Source organism: Triturus cristatus, chromosome 8, assembly GCF_964204655.1.
Source record: "Triturus cristatus chromosome 8, aTriCri1.1, whole genome shotgun sequence".
In the NCBI taxonomy this organism is placed as follows: domain Eukaryota; kingdom Metazoa; phylum Chordata; class Amphibia; order Caudata; family Salamandridae; genus Triturus; species Triturus cristatus.
Window position 1 is genome coordinate 322430448 of NC_140591.1, and position 23370 is coordinate 322453817.

At 41.2% G+C, this 23370-nt stretch overlaps 1 protein-coding gene across 3 annotated transcripts in view; it reads right to left on the reverse strand.

Moving 5' to 3' along the window:
* Window positions 1-23370, reverse strand: part of ATP8A2 (ATPase phospholipid transporting 8A2) — a 2139258-nt gene that overhangs the window by 1291610 nt on the left and 824278 nt on the right. For all 3 annotated transcript variants that reach the window (XR_014967690.1, XM_085621612.1, XM_085621613.1), the window contains exons 17-18: window positions 19310-19415; window positions 5280-5362 (exon numbers count right to left, since the gene is read on the reverse strand). Coding sequence is in view for 2 of the 3 variants with exons in the window: in XM_085621612.1 (XP_085477738.1) it covers window positions 5280-5362; window positions 19310-19415 (189 nt within the window). In the remaining variant the exon portion in view is untranslated. The remainder of the gene's footprint in view (window positions 1-5279; window positions 5363-19309; window positions 19416-23370) is intronic.

Sequence of the window (23370 nt, forward strand, 5' to 3'; positions counted from 1 at the left end):
TCTTTAGTTTTCAGATGAGCACAACAATGATACCAGCCTCTCATGCCATTATTAAAGCTTTGAGTGGCATGAAATAGTCTGAAGTGTTTCACTTGTAGGAGTGCGTGGTTAGGTGCTATGTTGGTATTGTCATTGGCAGCGCTGGCAGGGTATGGGTGGTGCATGCTGCTTTGGCCTTCTGAGAAGGGACCTGGCACTTAATTTGTTTTACAAAATAGGCACTGTGGTCCGCCATACATTTTCAATGTGCATAAACTTTCTCATCATGAAAAAATAGGTGTGGAAGCTCCACAGTCTATGGGTAAATATACAACCCCCAACAAGAAGAGATGCTAATGGCCGAAACAATGTATAAATACCCTTTATTTAGGAAGTTAAGATCAAGTGGCTGTAGGGTGAAGATATGTCCACACTGCATAAAGAACCCTATAAAACTGCAGGAGCGCCCTTTAATAGAGAACAATGTACAACTGTGAAACATTTACTGTGTGGATTTAGGATGTAAATGTTGTTTGCAAACTTAGTTGATATGCAGTTACACCGAAAAATCATGAGAACACAGCTGCTGCAAGTGAACATAATGTTCAGAAAATGGCATTACTAGATATTTACATTCAGATCGGAACCTATCCTGATGCTCATCACCAGACAACACGAGGTGATGGAGTGCAGTCTGACACCTCACTGAAAAACTCAATGACCACCACCTCCTCGACACCACTCAGTCTGGTTTCAGATCGAACCATAGCACAGAAACTGCCCTCATTGCTGCCACGGACAACATCCGCGTGACTCTGGACAGAGGAGACATGGCTGCCCCTATCCTCCTGGACCGCTCCGCAGCATTTGACATAGTCTCCCACCCCATCCTCATCCAACGCCTACACAACATCAGAATCGAAGGACACGCCCTCACATGGATAGGCTCCTTCCTGACTGGAAGGACCCCGTCAGTCAGCCTTGTACAGTACACCTCGGGCGCACGTGACCTCAACTGAGGAGATGTGCAAGGAACCTCCTTGAGCCCGCCCTTCGTCATTGCATACATAATCCCTCCAGCAGCACATGTGACTATGCCCAGCAAGAGCTCAATGAGGCATAGTTCCTGGCTGAGCAGCCTTGAGTCCCTGTGGATTTGTTCTGTCTCCACTCCAAGATAGACTCTCTCAGCCTGCCAGACTCTCCCTCACACTGCACTTTGATAATCATTGCTTACCCACTTAGGTATGCCCGAGGGTGGCCGTATAAGCAAGCTTATGCATAATTCATAGACCTAAGTTGTTTGCGCAGGTAAGCCATCAATAAAGGCTATAGGTATGAAAGGTTCTTAGGGAAAAATTACGTCAGATACCATTGGTCTGATAGATGTATTATGAAAAGTTATAACAAAGGTACCAGGTCTGACCAATTTATTGTGAAATGCATTTATTAAATACAATTTAATCTTGCGGGTCGATTTCTAATATACTGCTTTGAAAGCTGCAGACTGGCGTTTTGCTACCTGGAATCTCAGATTATCTTAGGCAAGGATTTAGGTGCCGGTTACCCTCCTTGAAAAACATTTGGATTGGAAAATTTGCAGTTTTATAATCATTGTTAGACCCCTTACAGAGGGGTTTTGTATTGTTTTGTCAATTGTAATTTTGTATATATTTATAATTTTATGACTGTGGCCCAGCTTATGTCCAATACAGGAGGCCTCAGTTGACTATGGCGACAAGCCAATGATAAATAATATAACCCTGATTGGTTCATTGGGGAAAGTTATGTCAGATGCCATAGGTCTGATCCGTTTATTATAAGTTATGAGAAAAACACTAGGCCTGGCTTTTTTTATTGTGAACATCATTGGTTAAAAACAAAAGGCCTTTGAGGGTGGATTAATATCACACTGTGTTAAAGCCTGTAGGCAGGGACTGCTTTACATGGATTCTCATAGATTACCATAAAAGGCAAGGGGTCTGGTATTGGTTATCTCTCTGATAAAACCCTGGTGGTGGGAGATTTGCACGATGAGAATCCTTGTAAGACTGTCTTAAGTAGGGTTGCATAGTGTATTGCCAACACTACTTTAGTACATGTTTCTAATTTGATAACTGTTGATGGTAACCTTGTAGGAAAGTTTTTTCTCAATACAATGGGCCCGAGTTATGGTGATGAGCCAATGGCAAAGGGTTAGGCCTGATTGCATCATTAGGAAAAGGTATGTCAAATCGGTTTATTAGAAAATAAAACTGCAATAAAGGCTGTAGACCTTTAGACTTGACTTTTTCTTATGAAAATCATATCGTACCATAATAGGGCTTTAATGGTGGCTTGATATTACACTGGGCTGATTCCTGAAGCCAGGCATTTTGTTACATATGACCTGACAGATTACTGTAGTAAGTACAAACTCTGGTGGAAGAAGTTCTGCATTGTGATATTTGTTAGATCCCTTTGAAGGGCCTGACAGGTAGAATAATCTGACAGGTCCTTATAATAAAAAACCTAAGACGTCTACATGTTAGTACATATGTTGAAAGCCTCTGAGTCAGCCCTCTTCTGTCTGCGCAAATTCACATTCTGCCTATTCCTATGAAAGCATATTGCATGGAGCAAATGGTTAGCTCATTTCTGACATTTATTCTTTTGTTCTGTGAGTAGCAGCATTTTGCTTGATCACATGTGCACAACCACCTAAAATGAGTGATTCAGTGTCTGGACTGGGTGATGACCATTCCTTTAGTTTTCCATGTATTCCTACAGTGGGCGGCAATAGTAGAATAGTATTGTCGATAGTGTATCATTGGTTTACCATTTTAAGATGGCCACCATGTGTAGATGCCATATGTAGGCCATCTTGGAGCAGTACAACAGTGATACACAATAGACTTTAGCATTCTAAGATGGCTGCCCAGAGCATAATTTATGAGTGGCCATTATGAAATGGTACTGTGTATAATGTAGTGTATCTTTGTTTTTTTACCGCTTCTAAATGACCAGCATGTTACTTCAAAACCAGGCAGCAATGATGGAACTTTAGAACTTTAAAACAGTGATACACTACATACAATAGTAAGTACAAGACAGACACTCACTGCTATGTTAATTTTTTTTTATTACAACGAATGTCTACCAAATCTCGGTGGGATGTTTTCTTTTTTATACTTTAATTCTTTCAATTAATTTGCCATATACTTATTGAGTTTGTGCGTCATGTTTAATTGTGGATAGGTATTTGAATGAATGCAACAAGGAGTCAGTGGGTGGATGAATGGATGCAAGAGTTCAAGCATGAGTGACAAAATGCTTGCCACTTATCTTGCCAATGCTTGTTTCATACTTTATTCTGACACATTATCGAAGAACTAATTAGTAATTATGTGTTCTGAAGTAAACCAATCGTTTTATTGAGTTCCTGTAAAACCAGCCCAATGCTCAGAATAGCAAACAGGCTGTGAATACATGGCCGGACTTTAGACGACAAACTACCCCTGTTTATGTTCATGAGTAAACCATGATTATCTCTAGTTTTCATGTGGAGATCGACAAATAACTAGTGTTCACTTCGATTTAACTGTGCAATAGACTGTGGACTTCTTCTAGATTGTAACACCATTCTGAGATTTTGCATGAAATATTTAAAACTAGAAACTGGACAATATTTAGTGAATAACGTGCAGCTCATCTTGAGAAACAGATTTGTTTTAAAGGAAGTAAATGAATGTCAATACCGGACCTCTTTCAGAGAGGTTCTCTAATAAGGGCGCCCCCTCCTGGAACAAACAGTAGGATGCAATTGTGAAAGCAGGGAAAAATAACACCAGAGGGGAAATGCTTCATTGGTATTGAAAGTTTCTGAGAACTAAGCCATGTTGCAAGATCAGTATTGAGAACTGGGTCTTCACAATCAAAATCTAGTTTCTGGACTGAAGACTGAAAAGCTGCTGCATGCAGGACTGGCCGCGGTGGGAGAGAAGCAGTTGGGACTGAAGTTTTAAAAAATACATCTTGCAAGATTGGAACATCGAAATTGGTATTATAATAAAGTCATTTGTGGAGCAGGAGGTTGCAGACTGACTCAGAAGTGAAGAACCAGTTGGTTGGAAAAGCAGGTCAGAGGAGTAATGGCAGTATGAAGCACAGCTCTGGCACTGCTTATGAAACAGAGGAAAGACCTGACCAAAGGAGGCAGGCCAGGACGCAGCAATGGCTGACTCGACAAATACAATGAAGACGACAGACTGGCACCCGTTCAGAAATGCGAACAAGCAATGGCTTCCGATGAAGCAATTTCTATTGCGCACAGCTACTCCTAAGAGAGTCCCAGCGAGGAGGTTCAGGTCTGACATAACATGTAAAAAGATATCAGTTTTGCATGACAAGCCAGGTTTTTAGCCTGACCCATGACCCGCCTACATGAACCACCACCTGCACTTCCAACGGCCACCCAGGCATCTCTGCTCCACACACCTCGCCCTCACGGAGATAGCTTGCATACGCTGAAGTCGCACCGGAGGACGATCCTTCCCCCATCGTGCTGCCAAAGCCTGGAACACTCTACCCCTCAACCTACGCACCGCTCTATCGTTGACGGACTTCAGGAAGGGACATAAGACCTGGCTTTTCGACTGATTCTGGCAGTAAGCGCCTGGATACCCTCCTAGGTGACAAGTCGAGCTCTATAAATGTGACTTATTTGATTGATTGAAAAGAACTAACACAGTACATGGGCCATTAGTTTGTGGGCTTGCATGTGGTCCCACATATACCATGACTCCAAACAACCCACAGGTAAATGAGTGTGAAAAGAATAATACCGGTTAACAGCCTTTACACTGTGTAGGTGCACAAGTGTTCTTAGCTTGAGTGCAAGTTTTCTGTGCACAAATATGAATGCTCAAGGTTAACATGTGAGTATGGCAAGACAGAGATGCTACAGGAATATTTTTTGAAACTTGACCTACTTGTAGGGCGAATCTGGGAAGCGGACAACAGTTGAGCTAGACAGGTAAACTTTGACATTGTTAAAGTTTAGCAGCGGGTATGTGGCAAATGTTGTTGGAGGCATTTCTTGTCACCTGCACAGCATAGTATTTACTTGCTGACAGCAGGAATGGGATTGTTTGTATTCATCCCGTACTTTAACATAAGAGAAGGAAAAAGGGTTGAATGTACATTTTAATGCCGAAGAGGTTTCCTTAGATTGTGTCAACTTTAAGCAAGTGAAAGATGTCCTTCATAAATCCAAGCAATTCAAAGCTAGATATTCAGTAGTGTTTAAATCCTCCACTTACCGCGTCAATGATGACTGAGCGTGGAGTTCTTCCAGTGAATGCATAGCCTAGTTTCTTTGCTCCTTTCACTAACGCGCCCTCATCTGTAAAAGAAAAAAGCCACACTTATTTAAAGGCACAATAAGAAAAATTGTGTACTGCAGTCAACTCCCTTTTTGCTTGTAACATCTCAAACCATAGTCTGCTGAATGCAGGGGGATACTTCACAAACATGTCCTTCGAAGAAGAGGTTCGGGTCCACAAGTGGACAAAGTTTGGAGTCCTAAGGTGGGTGCAACAATGGGATGTAGAGATAGCAGCCTACGAATGGTACATCATCAGATGGCTCTTATGCTCCAAGACATCCTGGGGAAGCTGCCACAGCTGTCACAAGGGAGGTCAGATGGTTAGGAGGCTTGCAGCCTGAGTGCTGCAGTCTACGTCAAGTGATTTTCACCCATTCTGTCTCAAGACCTGCCAAGTGTCTGCTTGTGGAGGTTGGTGGCTGAGTGCCAGGGCCGCCACTAGGGCAGTGCAATCAGTGGCACCGCACCGGGCGCTGACTTTGGGGAGGGGGGGGGGCATGTCTTCAAGTACAATATGGTTTTAAAAGCACCTGCCGCCATTGTTCCTCACCTCCAGCAATTTTCAGACAACCATAAAAATGTCAAGATAACTCTGGGGATTGATGGACCTGCTGCAGAGAGGTCGGAGTTTTGTCTAGTGGAACTTTTGACTCATCATAAAATAGCAGAGGAGGTTAAAATGCCTGCTGCAAAGCCCATGTACCATGCAGATCACAAAGTACATACAATATAAATAGGTCAGTGCATTACTGCTTCTGTCAGAGAGCCTCTTTTGTTACTTGCAGTTTATAAGTTGAAATCCTAATATAGAACAGTGAGTTATTAACTATCAAAGAGCTGCATGTAAACTGAAAGGTACAGATTAGAGAGGGCTCACTTAGCTAGTAATCAATTCTTATTAACGAAGCTAACAATGCTGTTATGTTTTAAATTCGGAGTCTGTGCTTCTCCAGACCAAGCCCTCTTAAATGATACCGTCTACCAGTCGGGATGACTTGTGACTCCTAACTCTTGTAGTCCTCTGCCTGATGTAACATTTCCTATACATTGATTTACACAGGTATGATTTTTAGTCTCTGTGTAATGTGTCTGTGATGTAAAGTGCTCAGACACCTTAAAATGGTAACGCTATAAAAGAAATGCACGAGAGAGAGAGCGGTTATGGAGACTTGAGGGGCACTGTTGGCGGGTGGTAGTGAGGGAATTCTTGAAGGAGGTCATTAAGGGGCACCAACAAACATTGTCGCACCGGGCGCCACCAGCGCTAAAGCCGGCCCTGCTGAGTGCAATGGAAGACTGTGACCCGACATCAGAGCAGAACCATACCTCTCTGCATTATGACCCTTGTCCCCAAAAACACCCCCAGTGGAGAGCACAGAACACCCAACACATGTATGACACTGGTGCTGCAGTCCTACTGGTACTTTAGACAGCCACGTTAAAGAATTGAATGTGGATCTTAGAAACTGACTTGGGTTGAGAGACACAGCAATAAAAACGTTTATAAAATATCCAATTTTTTTTTCATTTCAAAAGAATTTTATTATTTTAAAAGCGCAATATGAAACATAAGATACAGGCCAAAGTGATACAAATGATATCGGACAATAAGGTAATAAATACATTATGATAAAACTAATTAATAGGGGAACAAATCAATGTCATTCATTAATCTGCAGATATCAGATAAATAAGTTACTTAAGGAGGGAAGACCCAAAATGATATCTGGCAAAGAAATATATCAAAAGTATCACCCACAGATGGCAAATTGGGGAAAAGAGGGAAGAGAAGAAAGGAAGAAAGAAAAGGCGGAAAGAGTAGGAAAGAGAAGAAGAAAGAGAAAGAGAGACAGAGAGGAGAAACGGAAGAGGAGAGGATTTCCAAAGGAATCACCCAACACAAGACAACACTAACCAGACAAATCAAAGGGAAATTGCGCCACCAACCCTTCAGAGGCCAACTCCATGTATGAATCTAAGGCTTTCCAAACACCAGAGGAAATAGAAGGAGAAAGATGAGCATGGTCCACTGACATATGAGCACTACGTAGAAAGGAAACCCAAGCCCACCAAGTATGATAAGAGACGGACGAAAAGGATTTCCACTCCATGAGAATTACTTTGACTGCAATAGTTAACAAGAGGTCCAACAACTGTAACTCCATGGGATCTAAAGGCAGAGGGACTGGGGACGCCAACGGACCCAAAAGAATTAATGGAAAAGACAGCTGGAAATTGATGTTAAAGATGAGCATGAGGTGTTTGTGAACTAAATCCCAAAAGGAATGGAGAAGGGAACAGTCAAGGAACATATGTTGAAAATCACCTGGTAAAAGCCCGCAGCTCCAGCACAAATTGTCTTCTTTAAGATTAAGTGAATGCAGACGAATGGGAGTCCAGTGAAGAAGATTAATAGAGAAAAACTTAGACTGCGTTAGGGAAGGGGCAATTTTGTTACGAAGAGAAAATTTACCAATATTTTGCCAGGTATCAGGAGAGATATGAGCAGTAACACTCTGATCAAAATGATGTACCCATTTTTGCTGTGTGACAGTTTGGGAGGGGAGTGTAGAGGACGATAAAAATTTGTAAATCCGAGACGCAACGTGACCAGTCCTAATCCAAAGCTGAAAAAGCGTAATCGTAGGGGAAGAAGGATGAAGGTGTAATTTAGCAAGCGCAACCTTAATCTTAAGAAAAGTATAAAAATCTAAATTAGATAAAGAGAATTGTTGAGCAAGGGATGAGAAAGGGGAAGGATCGTTATTAGAATCATAGAGATGTTTAACAAGTGAAACACCCTTCCCAGCCCAGTAAGACATCAACTCCGGGTCAATATTAATTTTGATTTTAGAATGGCGCCAAATAGACGACCATCTAGTTTTATGTAATGGAATTGCTACTCTCTTATCAACCTTACGAACCGCAGCAATAGTGTCTAAAATAATAGAGCGAGAGAATGGAATAGAAAGGGTGTTTGTGGTTAAAAAGGATGCAGTCGGCAGTGGGGAGGCCAATTCCTGTTCTATTGTCAACCATGCTGGAGCATGAATAGATGTAGAAGAAAACCAAAGGGCACCCTGGGACGCCAGAAAAGCAGTTTGATACTTCCCCCAATCAGGAAAATTACAGCCGCCCATATCATAAGATTTCCGTAAAAATTTATAAGCAATCCTAGCCCTTCTATCATTCCATAAAAATTTAGAAGTAAGCAAATCAAGTTCATGAAAGAAGGAATCAGAAAGCCTTACTGGAAGCATAGAGGAAACAAAATTAATAATAGGAGTGATCATCATTTTAAGGGTCTGCATACGGCCCCACCAAGAAATATGCTTCGGAGACCAATTCTCTAAGAGACGTCTCACCTTAAGAATAGTTTGGGATTCATTGTAAATAGACGTAGCATATAGGGTGGAACAGAAATGGATACCCAGATATTTTAGCTGTTTAGATTGCCATTTAAAGCCCGCCGAACCCATATGAGAGGAGAAGCAATAAGCATTTAAAGGAAACATCTCTGTCTTATCTTTGTTCAGAGTGTATCCTGAGACTTTTGAAAAAAGAGCAATCGTATCCGAAATAGCAGGAATGGCCAGTGCGATATCATCAGAAAAAATGAGAACATCATCTGCGTATGCAGCTGTTTTTATTTGATGAGACCCAAAAGAGAACCCCTTAATATCTGGATGCGAATCAATCATTCTGAGGAGAGGATCAATGGATAACAAAAATAAGAGAGGGGACAAAGGACACCCTTGTCTAGTGCCTTGACACAGGTTAAAAAAGGAAGACGTAGCACCATTCACCCGTATATTAGCCCTAGGTCGGGAGTAAAGAGACATAACCATACGAATAAAGGAATCACCAAGGTTATGTGCACATAGAACAGCTCTTAAAAAAGGCCAAGAGACCTTATCAAAGGCCTTTTCAGCGTCAAGGGCCAAGGCTGCCGCCGGAAGATTAGATCGCTTAGCGGCACCAAGAATATGACAAAAAGTACGAATATTATCCCGTGCAAGACGCCCCTTTACAAAACCTGTTTGTGAAGGATGAACCAATTGGGGAATAAAGGACTCTAAACGTTTAGCTAGAATTTTAGCAAAAATCTTGGCTTCCATGTTAAGAAGGGAAATGGGACGAACATTTTTGGGATCTGCGTGGTCCTTCCCTTCTTTGGGGATAACTACAATAGTAGCATCATCCGCGGAACCAGACACAGAACCATCCTTAATAAAAGCATCAAAAACGGATTGGAGTTTCGGGACAAGCATGGGAATAAAGGTTTTATAAAACGCAATAGGATAACCATCAGGACCAGGAGCTTTACCAGACCGAGTAGCTTTGATCGCGGAAATGATTTCATCAGAAGTAATCGGGCAATTTAATGATTGATTATCTTCCTCCGAAACAACTTTCAAAGGAACCGACTTCAAGAACTCCTGACATTGTTCAAAAGAAGCTTGAGCCGACGGGGTATATAAGTTATTATAAAAATCGCGGAAAACATCAAGGATTTCTGCAGTTTGAAATTTTTTCTTACCAAGCTGGTCAGTAATAGAAGGAATTTGGAAAGTATTACAAGAAGATTCCTGAAACTTTAAAGTGGCTGCAAGAATCTTGCCCGCACGATTTTTTAACAACAGTCTCTTAGATTTCTGAGCCTGCAGGCCAATATGAGCTCTCTTAGTGACTATAGTATTGTACGAATACTTTAAATTCTTAATAGATTGGAGGCAGGTCTTGTCCTGGGAATGTCGAAAAAGGGATTCCTGACGTTTGATCTCATCTGCTAAGTCCGTGAGTTCCTTTTTAATGGCTGCGTTTCTCCTTGACATACATTTAATGACCTGACCACGGAAAGTACATTTGAAAGAGTCCCAAAGAACAACAGGGGAACTGACCGACCCAACATTCTCAATAAAAAAAGTCTCAATGTCATTAGAAAACTCTCGCACCAAGGACTCATCATGTAAGATTTCTGTGTTGAGTCTCCACGAACGAGCACGTGTCCTAGGGACAAAGGACGTAAGAGTAAGTGTCACTGCGGCGTGATCAGAAACTAAAATAGGGTGGATAAGCGGAGAAGAAGAAGATTGAACCAAAGAAGAGTGAACCAAAAGATAGTCAATGCGTGAAAAGGACGAATGAGGGGAAGAAAAAAAGGAGAAGTCACTACCAGTGGGATTATGAAGACGCCAAACATCCTGAAGATGGATAAGAGAACACATATTAGTCATTTGTTTGTGTGCTTTAGGGGGACGAAAGTTAAAGGCAGAATTCCTATCCAAGATAGGGTCCATTGGCAAGTTAAAGTCACCACCTACAATAAGATTGCCAGAGTGAGGGGTATCCTCTAGCTTTTTGGTGATGGCATTCCAAAAGGACGGGTCATCCTTGTTGGGGGCATAAATATTCATGACAAATAAGTCAGCATTACCATTGGACACCTTAGATAATAACCAACGTCCCTCTGTATCCTGTTCAGAGGAAACGATAGATAACCCAGAGTGTTTAGAAACTAAGGTAATTACCCCATTCCTTTTACCACAAGCATCCGAACAAGCAACATCAGAGACCCACTCTTTCTTCAGAAACAACGCCTCCTTGGCAGAGAGCTTTGTCTCCTGAAAAAGGACGAGATCCGAAGAAAGAGACTTACAGTAGTCCAAAATCTTTGACCTTTTTACTGGATGATTTAACCCTTTAACATTAAGGGAAAGTATATTTAGTCCAGACATAGAACCAATATTAGGAAAAAAAGATATTCCATATGTGACATATGAAGCGCAACAACCAGGAGAGCTAACCAGCAGACATCAACAGCCAACACACAACAGGGTGAGACCAAAGAGGAAATCCGAAGAGAAAAAAGGAAAGAAGAGGAAAAGGACAGCAAGAGAATACACAGAAAGAGAGAGAGAAGGGCCCATCCGGCAGGTCTGGAAGAGACCAAATTCATACAAGGGGGGACATGGGAAAAAGAGCGAGGGCCAACAGGAGGAGTAACAACAATGGCATAAAAAGCCCCAGAACAGTGCATAACTGATTATACATTAAAAGGGAAGACTATCTAAAAGCTAAGAACTGGCATTAATGATAGCTATTTAGAAAACAAAGCGAAATGAGAGACTATAAAGGCAACACGTTTGACCAAATAATGTATAAATAACAACTAAAATGAGTCATAAAGAACTGTAAGAGCAGGAAAGATAGAGAAAGAAAGCACTTTCAGGCAATAAGCGCAGATGGAAAGTGAACTAAAAAATAACATTATTATAGGTAGAACCATACCAAAGCAGACTATCAAGAGAAAAAGGAACATAATGAAGAAAAGAGAAGAAATACAATCTAAAGCAGACTATATGATACAATATGAGAAAAATAAGTGAAACATAGTAAAAAACGGTATATAACCTTCTATCAATATTACAGTCAATGAATCCCTATGGCAGTTAAATAAGAGACCTAATACTATATATAAATGTGTGAAATCTATATGCAATCTTATATGTAACTGATCATGAATAAATAAAGCCATATACACACAAATTAGCAGAATAAATATGCTTGCCTAAGTGAGAGAACATATAGATAAGAGAGGCATAAATCTATCGAGTACAAGGCATCTATAAAAAACTAATCTACTCGAAAAAGACAATTAATAACACAATGTAATCAAAACACTCAATGAAAAAATCAATAAAGTAGGTATAACTAGTAACTATATGAACATCACATATTAACTCTAAATATAGCCATAAATAAACACCTAGTAAACATATATGCTTAAAACACCTAGACACACCATACAACAACACGTTGATAACGCAACGGAAAACACAATGACCTATTCCGTAAAATACGGAACAACAGAAAACAAACATGAAGCAAAAAGACCGACCACAAAGAGATAAAATAAACCAACTTTACCACAAAAATCGACGCACCTAACGAAGACATGCAACGGGAGAGGAAAAGGACCATGACCTAATACGTCGAGAGACAAACCGGGGAGGCAAGGAGTAACAAGACGACACGCGAACAGGAGTGAAGTCAAGCCAACAAGAAAAGCTACCACAAAAAATTAAAAGGTTTATACAGTAAAACTAACAACACTAAAGACCAACACATCATACCGATAATAGGGAAACACCAAGAGACGACAAAAATACGTCAAACCCAATGAGCATAAAGACCACCGCGCAGATCTAAAAGCAGCTAGACTTAATAGATCTGACAAGGACAAAAAACAACGCAATATATATAGCCACATCAGGTGCCAGAAGAACCAGGAACATGTGAAGCCCCTGTTTGAAGATCCATCTGCAACTCCATCTGATTATCCAAAAACAAGGCCAAATCCGCAGGTTCGTCAAAAATCCTGACACGACCTTTGAAAGTAATGCGGAATTTTGAGGGACCAGCAAAAGAGAAGGGGATATTCAACTCAGACAAACGCTTCCGGAGATTAAGAAAACCCTTTCTCCTTATCACCGTGTCCCTGGCAAAGTCTTGAGAAATTGAGATACGATGGCCATTCCAAGAGACAGCTCTAACCTTCCGCATATGAGCCAAAATCTGCTCTGTATGTTGATGACGCAGCGGTTTAAAAATTATCGCCCTTGGTTGCGTAGCAGACTTGGGGCGAAAGGAGGGGACACGGTGTGCCCGTTCCAGTTCAAAATCTTTATGGAAAGAAATTTGTAGTGTAGATGGAATCCATTGATAAAGAAACTCAATCATGGAAGATGAATCTTTCTCAACCTCCTCTGGAAGACCAAAAATACGCAGGTTGGATCTACGATTACGATCCTCTTGTTCAGTGAGGTCTTTCCTCAATGCTGCCATGGAACGCTCTATCTGCGTGAGAGATCTAGAGTGCTTTTGCATGGTATCCTCTGCGCCACTAATCCGTGCTTCTGTACCTGACACACGAAGGGAAAGGGCCTTGAAATCATTCCTGATGGCTAATACCTCCACCTGCAGTAAATCTGTATTTGTCTTAGTAGACTGCGCAATTTCATAGACCTCATTAAGGCGCGTCAGGATGGACTCAAGAGTCGAATTAGTGTCTTTAGGAGCAGACTCAGGAGTTGGGGATACCTGTTTGGACCTCTTAAGAGATGCTTTAGAGTCCTTAACGTCTTTAGCATTCGGTGAAGGGGCCATATTCTCAGCCATAGGGCAAACCACCTCCACAGGAACAAAATACACCTCCTCAGATAGAGCGAAAGCAAGAAATGTCAGGGGCTGCAAAACACTCAATGTGCGAGAGGAAAAATGAACAGGAAGGAATAATGTACTTGCATCAAAAGAGCCGAGCAGAGATTATGGCAGGCGATCCCCGTCAGAAAAAAAAACACCACACAAAAAAAACTCACGTGCTGCAGGCGCCAGTAGGCACACACCGACACCTGAAAACAACCAAAATCAGGCCACGAGCAAGGAAGTCTCACATAGGGAAGTGGCAGTGCGTCTGATGAAAAATAAAGTAGCAGAACCCACACAAAAAAAAAGAAAAAAACACGCAGTGGGCAGCACTACAATAGGCGGCAGAGAAAAAACAAAATAAACTCAAGAAAAGTGAAAAAACGTCACCAGCTCCTGTATGCCTCCATTCCTGACAAGACAGACCAGTAGCGTCTTCGTGAAGAGGTGATAGTACAAACTCCCTCACAGAAGAAACAAAATGGCGGCCGCTCGTGCAGACATGAAGCGCCACCTCAAAATGCCGAAATATGGAGTCTGGCCACTCTTCATCACCAGAAAAGACCCTCGTGGCGTACACGGCAGTTTCCCAGGCAGGATGTCATCCTCTGCGCTGAACAGGGCATTCCTCAGCGGCAGAAATGTCTCCGTCGGCCCCTGCTCTTTACGGAGCTCAAGCGCGATCCGCCATCACGCAGCGGCGCGCAAGCCACGCCCCCCTAAAATATCCAATTTTTAACTCCTGATATCAGGTTACTGGATAAAAACAGGGCAAATAAATGTGTGAGCTCCAAAATAAATTAAAGTCTGAGCCTTGCCAGGCCACATGAACTGGGAGGAGGCCCAACATCCAGGGTTTGTCAAATGATGTAGACAGATGTGAATCCTGCGAGAAAATATCCCCAAAAATCCTAATGAGACTGAAAAGTTTTGAAATGTAGACATAAGTGTGGAAAACCATGATGTATCTCATAAGAATCTCGACATAATCCTCGTTTTTGACAAAGCGACAGAGAGTGTTATTGCAGTGTAGCGCATGATTGTGCAATACATCACAACAGGAGATTAATTCGGGGGATAGGAGTCAAAATAGTAAAGCCAGATGTGAGAGTCAAATAAAAGCCTGGGAATGGATAGCAGCAAAGTATAAATAACGAAATATAAGGGGAACTGTGTGGGAAGAGAGGCCAAATTGTGTGATATGTTGGTAAAAGTTGTTTGGGACTTTGGAGTATGTGGAAAAAGACAGCCTTTTAAATTCTGCAGGTCAATTAATTCTTTAAATTGGCTATGTTCCTTTTGGAGAAATTTAGAACACCATATACTCAGAATCAAAAGGCTTTTTATTTTATGATTTATTTATAAAAATATTTGTATTATTTATTTACTATTATAATTTCTATTTGTGTGAAAAGTTAACGTTTGTATGCAACCTTTCGTAAGTTGTGCACAAAATCAAGGGAAGCAGAAAGCTAATATGCAAGCGAGGCAAGCAATCCAATAAAGGAAGCCATCACTTCCAAGACGAGGTTTAGAGGCGAGAGTCCACCAATTTTGGTTTTCTAAATCACCAGCAACACAGTGGCAAGTAAGCCCTCTGCCTCTGTTAAGAGGGATCTAGTTGACTAGTCTGGAATGTATTTTGAGTGAAATTACCTAAACCAAAAAGTATGACAACTGCGAATTGCACGCATCTGGCAACTTATGTGTGTGTGCATGTTTTGTTGTTGGTAGACAGCCTTTTCAAACAAAACTTTGGCAAAATGCTTCCCCAAGATTGGGAGGGTTAGTCACGTAGGACAATTACCGATAGAATCACAATCCCCCATTATGTTTAAAACCATGGGAGAGGTGTGGCGCAGCAGTCAGAGCAGCTGACTCTGGAGCGCAGGGCTCACAGTTCAATCCCCGGTGTCAGCTCAGCATAATGTGACTCTGGGCAATAGCTCACTTAATCTCCCCGACGGCCCCCAGAGCCTTGAAACCCTTGGGGGTGATTAGTTTGCGCTTTACAAATAACGGATGGAAACCATTTGATCTAACTGCACCAAACTGGCACCATCCTAGATGCCCCCCTATATGTGTTGCACAAGTGGAGAATAATGTTTGTTGGGCCATGTGATATGAGTACTCAAACTGCATCGCAAAGGAGTCAGTGCGGGACTAGCCTCTAGGGCAATCTGTCAGTGTCCAAGGGCTGGTCTGACAGTTTAGTGTATGGGCAGGTTTTTGGGCTGTTTGTGGGCCTGATTTATGGTCTGGTGTGCCAGGTGTACTGTTGATTTCTCTGATATTAACTCAAACATTGCCTGCAGCAAGCACAGATCCACACAACCTCCCATACCTTGCAGAACACTTACACAGCTATCTTGATTATTTGCAAATGTGGACCACATTTTGAGCTATCTCATTCCATAATGGGGGTCACTTTTAAATTGGTACCCGGGCCTATTCTCTATCCCTGTTGATCCTGAACGGGGTTCAGCAGGTGGGTCAGAGAACCAAGCAATGGTAAAATGAAGCAAAACCAGGAAGACGCTTAGAATGAAACCCAATTGGGAGAGCTTGGATGAGTGAGTTGGTCAGCAACAGTAGTACTGTAGGCCTATGTACTACCAGACCAGCATCTAGGGCGTGCCTAAGTGGCCCCATAGCAGTAAGGTTCCTAGAACATGGGTGAGCCGGCGTTTCAACATTTCCGACATGCTGTATTCTTGATGTATACACCTAGTAGTCCAAGGAAGGAATATGCAAGGAGACCCTCCTCGAAATCCCCTCTACCTAGCATAATAGTGGCAGGCCCTTTGATGTGTCACTATAAAGGATGATGTATCTGACTTTAGCAAGCCTCCTAGCGAATTGCATATTATGTTGCAGACTGTCACTTAATTTGGTGTTATGGAATTATTGAAATTTCGAAAAGAATTATGCATAATTATGCAAAATGCAAAACTGGGATTTAGCTCTATATGTTAGCATCAAATGCATCCTCGTTTCCATTTTAGATGTAAGGACACATTTCCTGAAATAAAATATCACAAGCAACACAATCGTTGCAAACAGCAGCCACTTGCATTCTAGTTGTTTGCGTTGTTCTAGCACACTCATGAAAAAATCTTGATGCAAATAAGACATAAGAACACAATGTAATATAATAGTGCAATTTTGAGAATTTCACATAACAAGCATAATACACAAATTACCAAAACTGCGCGAGATTAAGCAGACATAACAGAAATCGTGCCCAGGCCTATTCATGGTTAGGAGATAGCTCGAGGGGAGGCTAGTTAGCGTAGACATGATGAAAGCTCCAACTCGGAGCAGATTGTCTTTGAGCAATCCCAATCTTTCCCCAATCCCTTTTAGACACCCTAGAAATATTTGTATGAGAGACTTGATTGTTAGGTGACATGTTATCCAGGTATAGGACCCATCTTTAGTCCGATCAGTTTGCCTTTCCGCCCCCTCTGGAGCTTCCACAAAAAACCTCAAACACAACCTTACAGAGATGGGCATTTGAGATGTGTGGAGGGAGACAAATTGTGATGCCAGTGATAGCACCATCATTTCCCATGTCACACTTATTCTTGAGTTGATTATGTCTTATTTAGTAATGATTTTATGCAACTGATGGACGAGGACAAGATACTCCCTATTGAGTTTTCAGACCATGCACTGGTGTCAGTCAAGCTCACAAATGGCCCTGAATCCTATGGGAGTGGTAAACAGTGAGTACAACTGGAATTTTTGAGGGGCCCAGTCCTCAGCGCAGAGATATAGCCTGCATTGAAGAGTATTTAGATTTGAATTAAGGGGAAGAAGTTAACCAGATAGGGATCTGAGAGGGCTTGAAGGCAGTTATAATGGAAAAGTGTATTGAGATTATGGCTAATCTTAAAAAATTTGACCATTATCATAGGGACCTCTTGAAAGAAGAATTGCAAAGGGCAAGGCAGGAGTACAGTTCCAAATCCACTATCAAACAACTGAGGCAGGTCATAGCTCTGGAATGTAAACCTAATGATATAGCTACCAACAAGGTGGAGAGGATTCTATTGTGCCTCAAGCAAATGTCGTACAATCAAGAGAACAATGATGGGGTTTCTTTAGGTGCACCAATTGCAAAAGCGGGTGGAGAATAACTTTGGCAACGAAGGTCGTTTTACCAATCAGGACTTTCCAGACAACGGAGGAAGCTAAACTATAGCCATTTATACAATATTGTGTTTCCTTTTCTCAATGGCCCCTTGCAGAGAAACCATGAAGATGACCTTTGTGGGACACACCCTTTCCCCCAACTAACAGTTGAGGAATGCAAGGCCCTTGAGTCCCCGATATCGGTTGACTATGGACGGCTTGCTCTCGGGAGGCGGGGGGATGGTGGTAGTCAATAGACACAACTTGCTCACCTTCGATGCCCCCAATAAGTGCCGCCCGGAGTGGACCACCCCCGACCCCAGCTACACCACTGCTTACCATAGAACCGTTGCAGTAAGGTTCTGGGCATACAATGAATGTGCATGTATGACATATGGAAGAAAATAGAATAAAATCTTGTTATACTAACTACTCTGGAGAGCTCTCCGACTAACCTAATGTTGCAGTTGGGTGCCTTAGAAGAGGTAATGGATTGAAGGTTAATTTATCAAAATATGTGATCTCTAATCCCACTCTAACCCCAGGAAGGGTAGCCCGCCTAAAGGCTGGGATGCCATTCAGATGGTCAGGATGCTACATTTAATTCCGGTCCTAGGTTGCTTGTATTCCAGTTCAGGAAGGATCTGGCTTGGCAGTTCAGGCTGGTCTGTTCCGATGAGGGGCAGGGTCAAGGCTGATTTGCATATGGTTGGGTCCAAACTGAGGGGGCATGGTGGGCGAAAAACAATGGATTGGTATGCAGCCCAAGCAATTGCCAGTGGCTGAGATTAATTCAAGCATTCATCCATCACCCTGTTGTTGTTACATTTAATATCTAGGCATGGACATCACCCCTCAGTCACCGAGCTACTCAGATGGTAGCTTTAGGGGTTGGGGATGCAGTGTCATTCTGGGCTGGGATTTTATGTTCAATCTTGGTAAGGATTAAGTCAAAATTGTTTATAAAGAAGGTCAAGATGGAAAGGCAAGATTCCTCAGATGTTGGGATAGAAGTCTGAGCTATCACTCAATTTTCTATTTAATTTAGACCAAAATAACATACCTTCATTTTGGATGATGCATTGGACAGTCTGTCACTAATGTTCAGCTTTTTAGATCCTGGGAAGTGGTAATTAGTCAGGTTTGGCCTCTGGGCCATAGTCATGCTGGTAGACTGTTTCCCATTGCTTTTTATTTCGACTCGGTGATCACAGCCAGAAGAATCCACTTATTGACAACATTCTTGTCTGAAACCCTAATAGATCTGCTGGGGATACAGAGGTCTGATCCATCTGTCAGCTATTTAACAAACACATCGTTAGTCAGAATGTAGGACTAATAGTCAATTTCCTTCTTTGGCCAATCATTCAGCAGCTCTAGTGCATGGATTTAAATGTAAATTTTACACAAGAATGGGGAATTATTCTGTAGAAGGAAACAGATTTAAAATGGCAGAGTATACTTTTCAGAATACCTTGCACTGTTAAATTCAAAGCATATACATACAAGAAAAAACGTTTTTTGGAATTGTGTTAAATTTCCACATTCCCTCTACTTATATGATTGCACAATTCTAGCCCCAAAGAGACAAAAACTACATATAAGCTAATGACGACCTACCTGGTGAAGAGGCTTGGTAGATGATCGTGTCTCCATCCCTTTCAGGAACAACAGTATGACACACAGCGAGTAAAGTCAGGAACTCTTGTATTTGCATGGCGGTGGGCTGCAAAACAAAGACAGTGACATCTCTACATTTGTTTAGTAAATGCACAACCAAACAGTATATTATTATTCAATTCTTAACTGAGGCCAATGGCATGTTGCCACTGAAATGGTTACACCTCTTCTCTTGCCAATGGACTCTGCTAACTGTTGTTCATTTCTGATGTCTTCTCAGAGACCCGGGCACCACCACCTCCATCACTTCTTTGCTTACTGGAGATCTATCATCCCTAGGACAACTAGCTAGACATCAATGGCAGGAGGGGCCAAAATTAACAATGTGAACCAACCCTTATTTGTAGTATTTATTACAAGGTTGCTATATTTTACAATTGACTAAAAGTGTGTCTACAAGCAATCTATATGTATTGGTGTGGTTCCTGAAGGATCCACACAAATAAGTAAAATTATACAATTTGCTACTGTAATGTCATCAATTTTAGGATATGTAAGTTCCACAGCTCTCACACTCTTATCCAAGCTATACTTTTATAGTACGTGTAATTACGGTGGGGGAGGGAGGGGTGGTTGTTAAGTTAAACTTTTGTAACTATATCTAGCTATTTAATGCCTGCACTACAGGAATGATTCTGAAATGTGTATACATTGCTTAAACTATTCAAGTCAATAATTGATTACCAGCTGTAGGTTAGTTGTACTCATGAATGTATGACAAACTGCCTTTCTAATACAACTATGTACCAAATGTATTCAAAATCGTACAAGGCTCAACAAAACTGAAAAAATCAATAAAGCGGGTTTTTAAAAAAAAGTACATGTTATAACGGTTATAGGGAGACAGAAGGGTCGGCATTGCAATTGTGACAGCAAGGGGAAAGCCCTTATGGCTTTGACAGAGGGACTGCACAAAAAGGTTTATCAGATTGCAATATAAACTTTCAATAAAGGAATCTAAATTATAATAGCTAAAGACATTGGCCTTGGGACAAGAAATGCAGCCAGTTTCCCCCTTGGTAATTTTGGAAAGTAGTGGAATCCACCATAGATAATACTTGCCCTGCAAATGGTGCTGTCTTGGAGGATGGAATTGATCAGCCACTCTGGTCAATTTTTTGTATTAAGTTTGCTGTCCTCTCTCCCACCTTAGTTGGAAGTAGATTCGACTCCATTTTACCCTTCAAAAGTTTTATTGTAACATATTTAGTATAATGGCTCTGACAAAATATCTTTTGTGTGGAAACATATTTGTTTCTGGTTTGACCATCGACTGCGATGTTATGTAGATATGTGTTCATTTTTTGTGTTAGTAGTGAAAAGGAACTTTGGCCTTGTTTCAGTGCCAACATAATAGTCAGGGTCTTGAAGATCATTGAGCCACAAGACTCTAGATGACCACAAGGGTTGAGGATGGTGATGGACTCAAGAGTGCAGTATTATTGAGAAGCATCAGAATGTCCAAGATGGTGATGAGAGATAGGTTTTCAGGGTCTGGCCCATAGGATTAAAAGATATCTGAGGCAACGGTGGGATTCAGTAATTCCAAGAAGGTGAGTAGTGTTTAAGCAGTGATGCAGGTGTGGAGGTTCTATGTACTACTATGCCAGTTTGAGTCTAGGGTGATGAGTACGGTCATGCTTGTAAGCTCAAACCTGTTATATTACAGCAACCCTTTGCACAGTAGAGCTGCGTCTAAGGTTGATGTGACTATCTTGCTGAAAGGGCATTTGATTTGGAGGGAAACAGAGAAAAGGGTTCTACGCTGATAAACAACACACTGAGTTTAAAGAAATGTCTGATCGTACTAAAATTTAGTGGGAAAAATGTAGAGAGGGTATATAGCTTAAATGAGAACTACCAAAAACATGATTCTGCCCCCCCTCTCACACTCTCTAATAAACAGACATGAATGTTGATTGTGAATCCCTCTGCAGTGTGCTGATGAAGGTGTCAATTTAGGGAAGGAATGCAAGCAGCTGCAGGTATCTGCATGTGCTAAAACATGTCACTGGATTCCTCTGTAGTTCTGCAGCTTCTGTCCCACCGTTCAGTACCAGTGACTTCTTGGCTACAACACCAAATCAGCTGTGAGACATGGTGCACTGGGGCATAGGAGAATTTAGTTTCATGGGAGTCTCTGTGTCAGTTATATGAAGATAATAAAACGGAGTGTACTGAAAGTAAAGGTCACTAGTGTCACTAGTGTCCAGTATGGATTTTTCATATATTTACCACAGGAGCAACCAGTTGACCCACATGGACAAGGGTATCAATTATTATCAAAGCAGCAAAGACCATATAGGTGTCAATGTTAAGCTAATTTTCTAAATTAAGCACAGGGCACACTAACGTGTTGTCATGTAATAGAGCGACATGACCCAACCGTTTGGACTAGAAACACTGCTGTATTACTCAGTTTTTTAAACATCAAAAATAATTAAGATAAGGGGCTCAAAAAAGTGTCAAAACTACACAAAGTGATCATATAAACAAGAAAATAAAAAATGGCAAGAAGACCCACTAATAACTACTTATGTCAATATAAAGAGACCTATTCCAAATTTGGTCAATGCTGGGAAATGTTTGTTGGCTTTAAAACCTCTCAAAGTATTTTTGCTGAAAGATCGTCAACAATGTTTTGGCACCATGGATTTACCGGGTCATCATCAGGACAAAACTGTAGTTAAGCTGAGCCTAAAGCTTGCACAAAGCTGTTGCTTCAATGGATAGGGAATTAGTAAATTGAGAACGATAATGATTCACGTGTAAATTGGTCCAAACAATCATTAGTATAATTCAATAGTAGCCTGGCTATTGTGAGTACAGTACTCTAGCTCTGAAATTTAGGGCAACTGTAGTTAAGCTGAGCCTAAAGCTTGCACAAAGCTGTTGCTTCAATGGATAGGGAATTAGTAAATTGAGAACGATAATGATTCACGTGTAAATTGGTCCAAACAATCATTAGTATAATTCAACAGTAGCCTGGCTATTGTGAGTACAGTACTCTAGCTCTGAAAAGTAGGGCAGCGATGGGGATAATTCTGCTATAAATACCCATTGTATCACTTCATGCCCGTGGTATAAATACTGAGCTAGGCTAATATATATATATATATATATATATATATATATATATATATATATATATATATATATATTTTATTGGTTCCAAAATGCTTCTCTCACTTGTAATAATGAATTAAGAATTATGTACTGGTGATGTAAAATATATAGTATTTTTTCAAGTGAGCAAAAAGTTCGATCTAAACTGTATTCTTAGTCTTTTCACTATGTTTATGTTAAAGTGAACCGGAACTAGATCATGTGAACCGGATATAATACTGCTCACGTAACCTGCACATTGTAACTCAGTCGAAAAAGGCGCGAACGCCGAAACGCGTCCTGGTGTTACTGCTGCTATCTCGATACAATGCAATAAAGAATCGCATCGAGAAACCTTGCTGTGTGCGGTCCTCCTTCATTCTCTGAGTGAAGTTTCTGGAGCTTTATATATATATATATATATATATATAATTTAAATGGAACATGCAACAAGTCCAATAATACCCTCTATGTGTGGCAACAGTAAAGGTGGGACCAACAAGGGGTACGCCACTTATATTGGTCCAGAGCTTCAGCCCAAATTCCAAAATTTGGAGATTTGTCAAGTTAGCGGTGTGCAACTCTGGGAGCATTAGACATTGGGAACATTAAATAAGATGTTCTGAATATAAATAAACTTCCACTTTAATTGCAGCACAGAAGACATTCTTTCCTTGTTGGTAGATGCTGCTAGTGGAAGAGTCACCAATCCATGTACGATGATTGACACATGGATTGATGTTTTACTCAATTCTTTATTCTTTGCTCAGGGCTGATTCCTACAGATTTTTTTTCCGGAAATTCAGCATAAGTGATACTTAAATGTGGGACAAGACACCGATGTTCACAGAAAGAGCTGTCTGTAGCACTTCCATAGCAGCTACAAGTTGCTGATA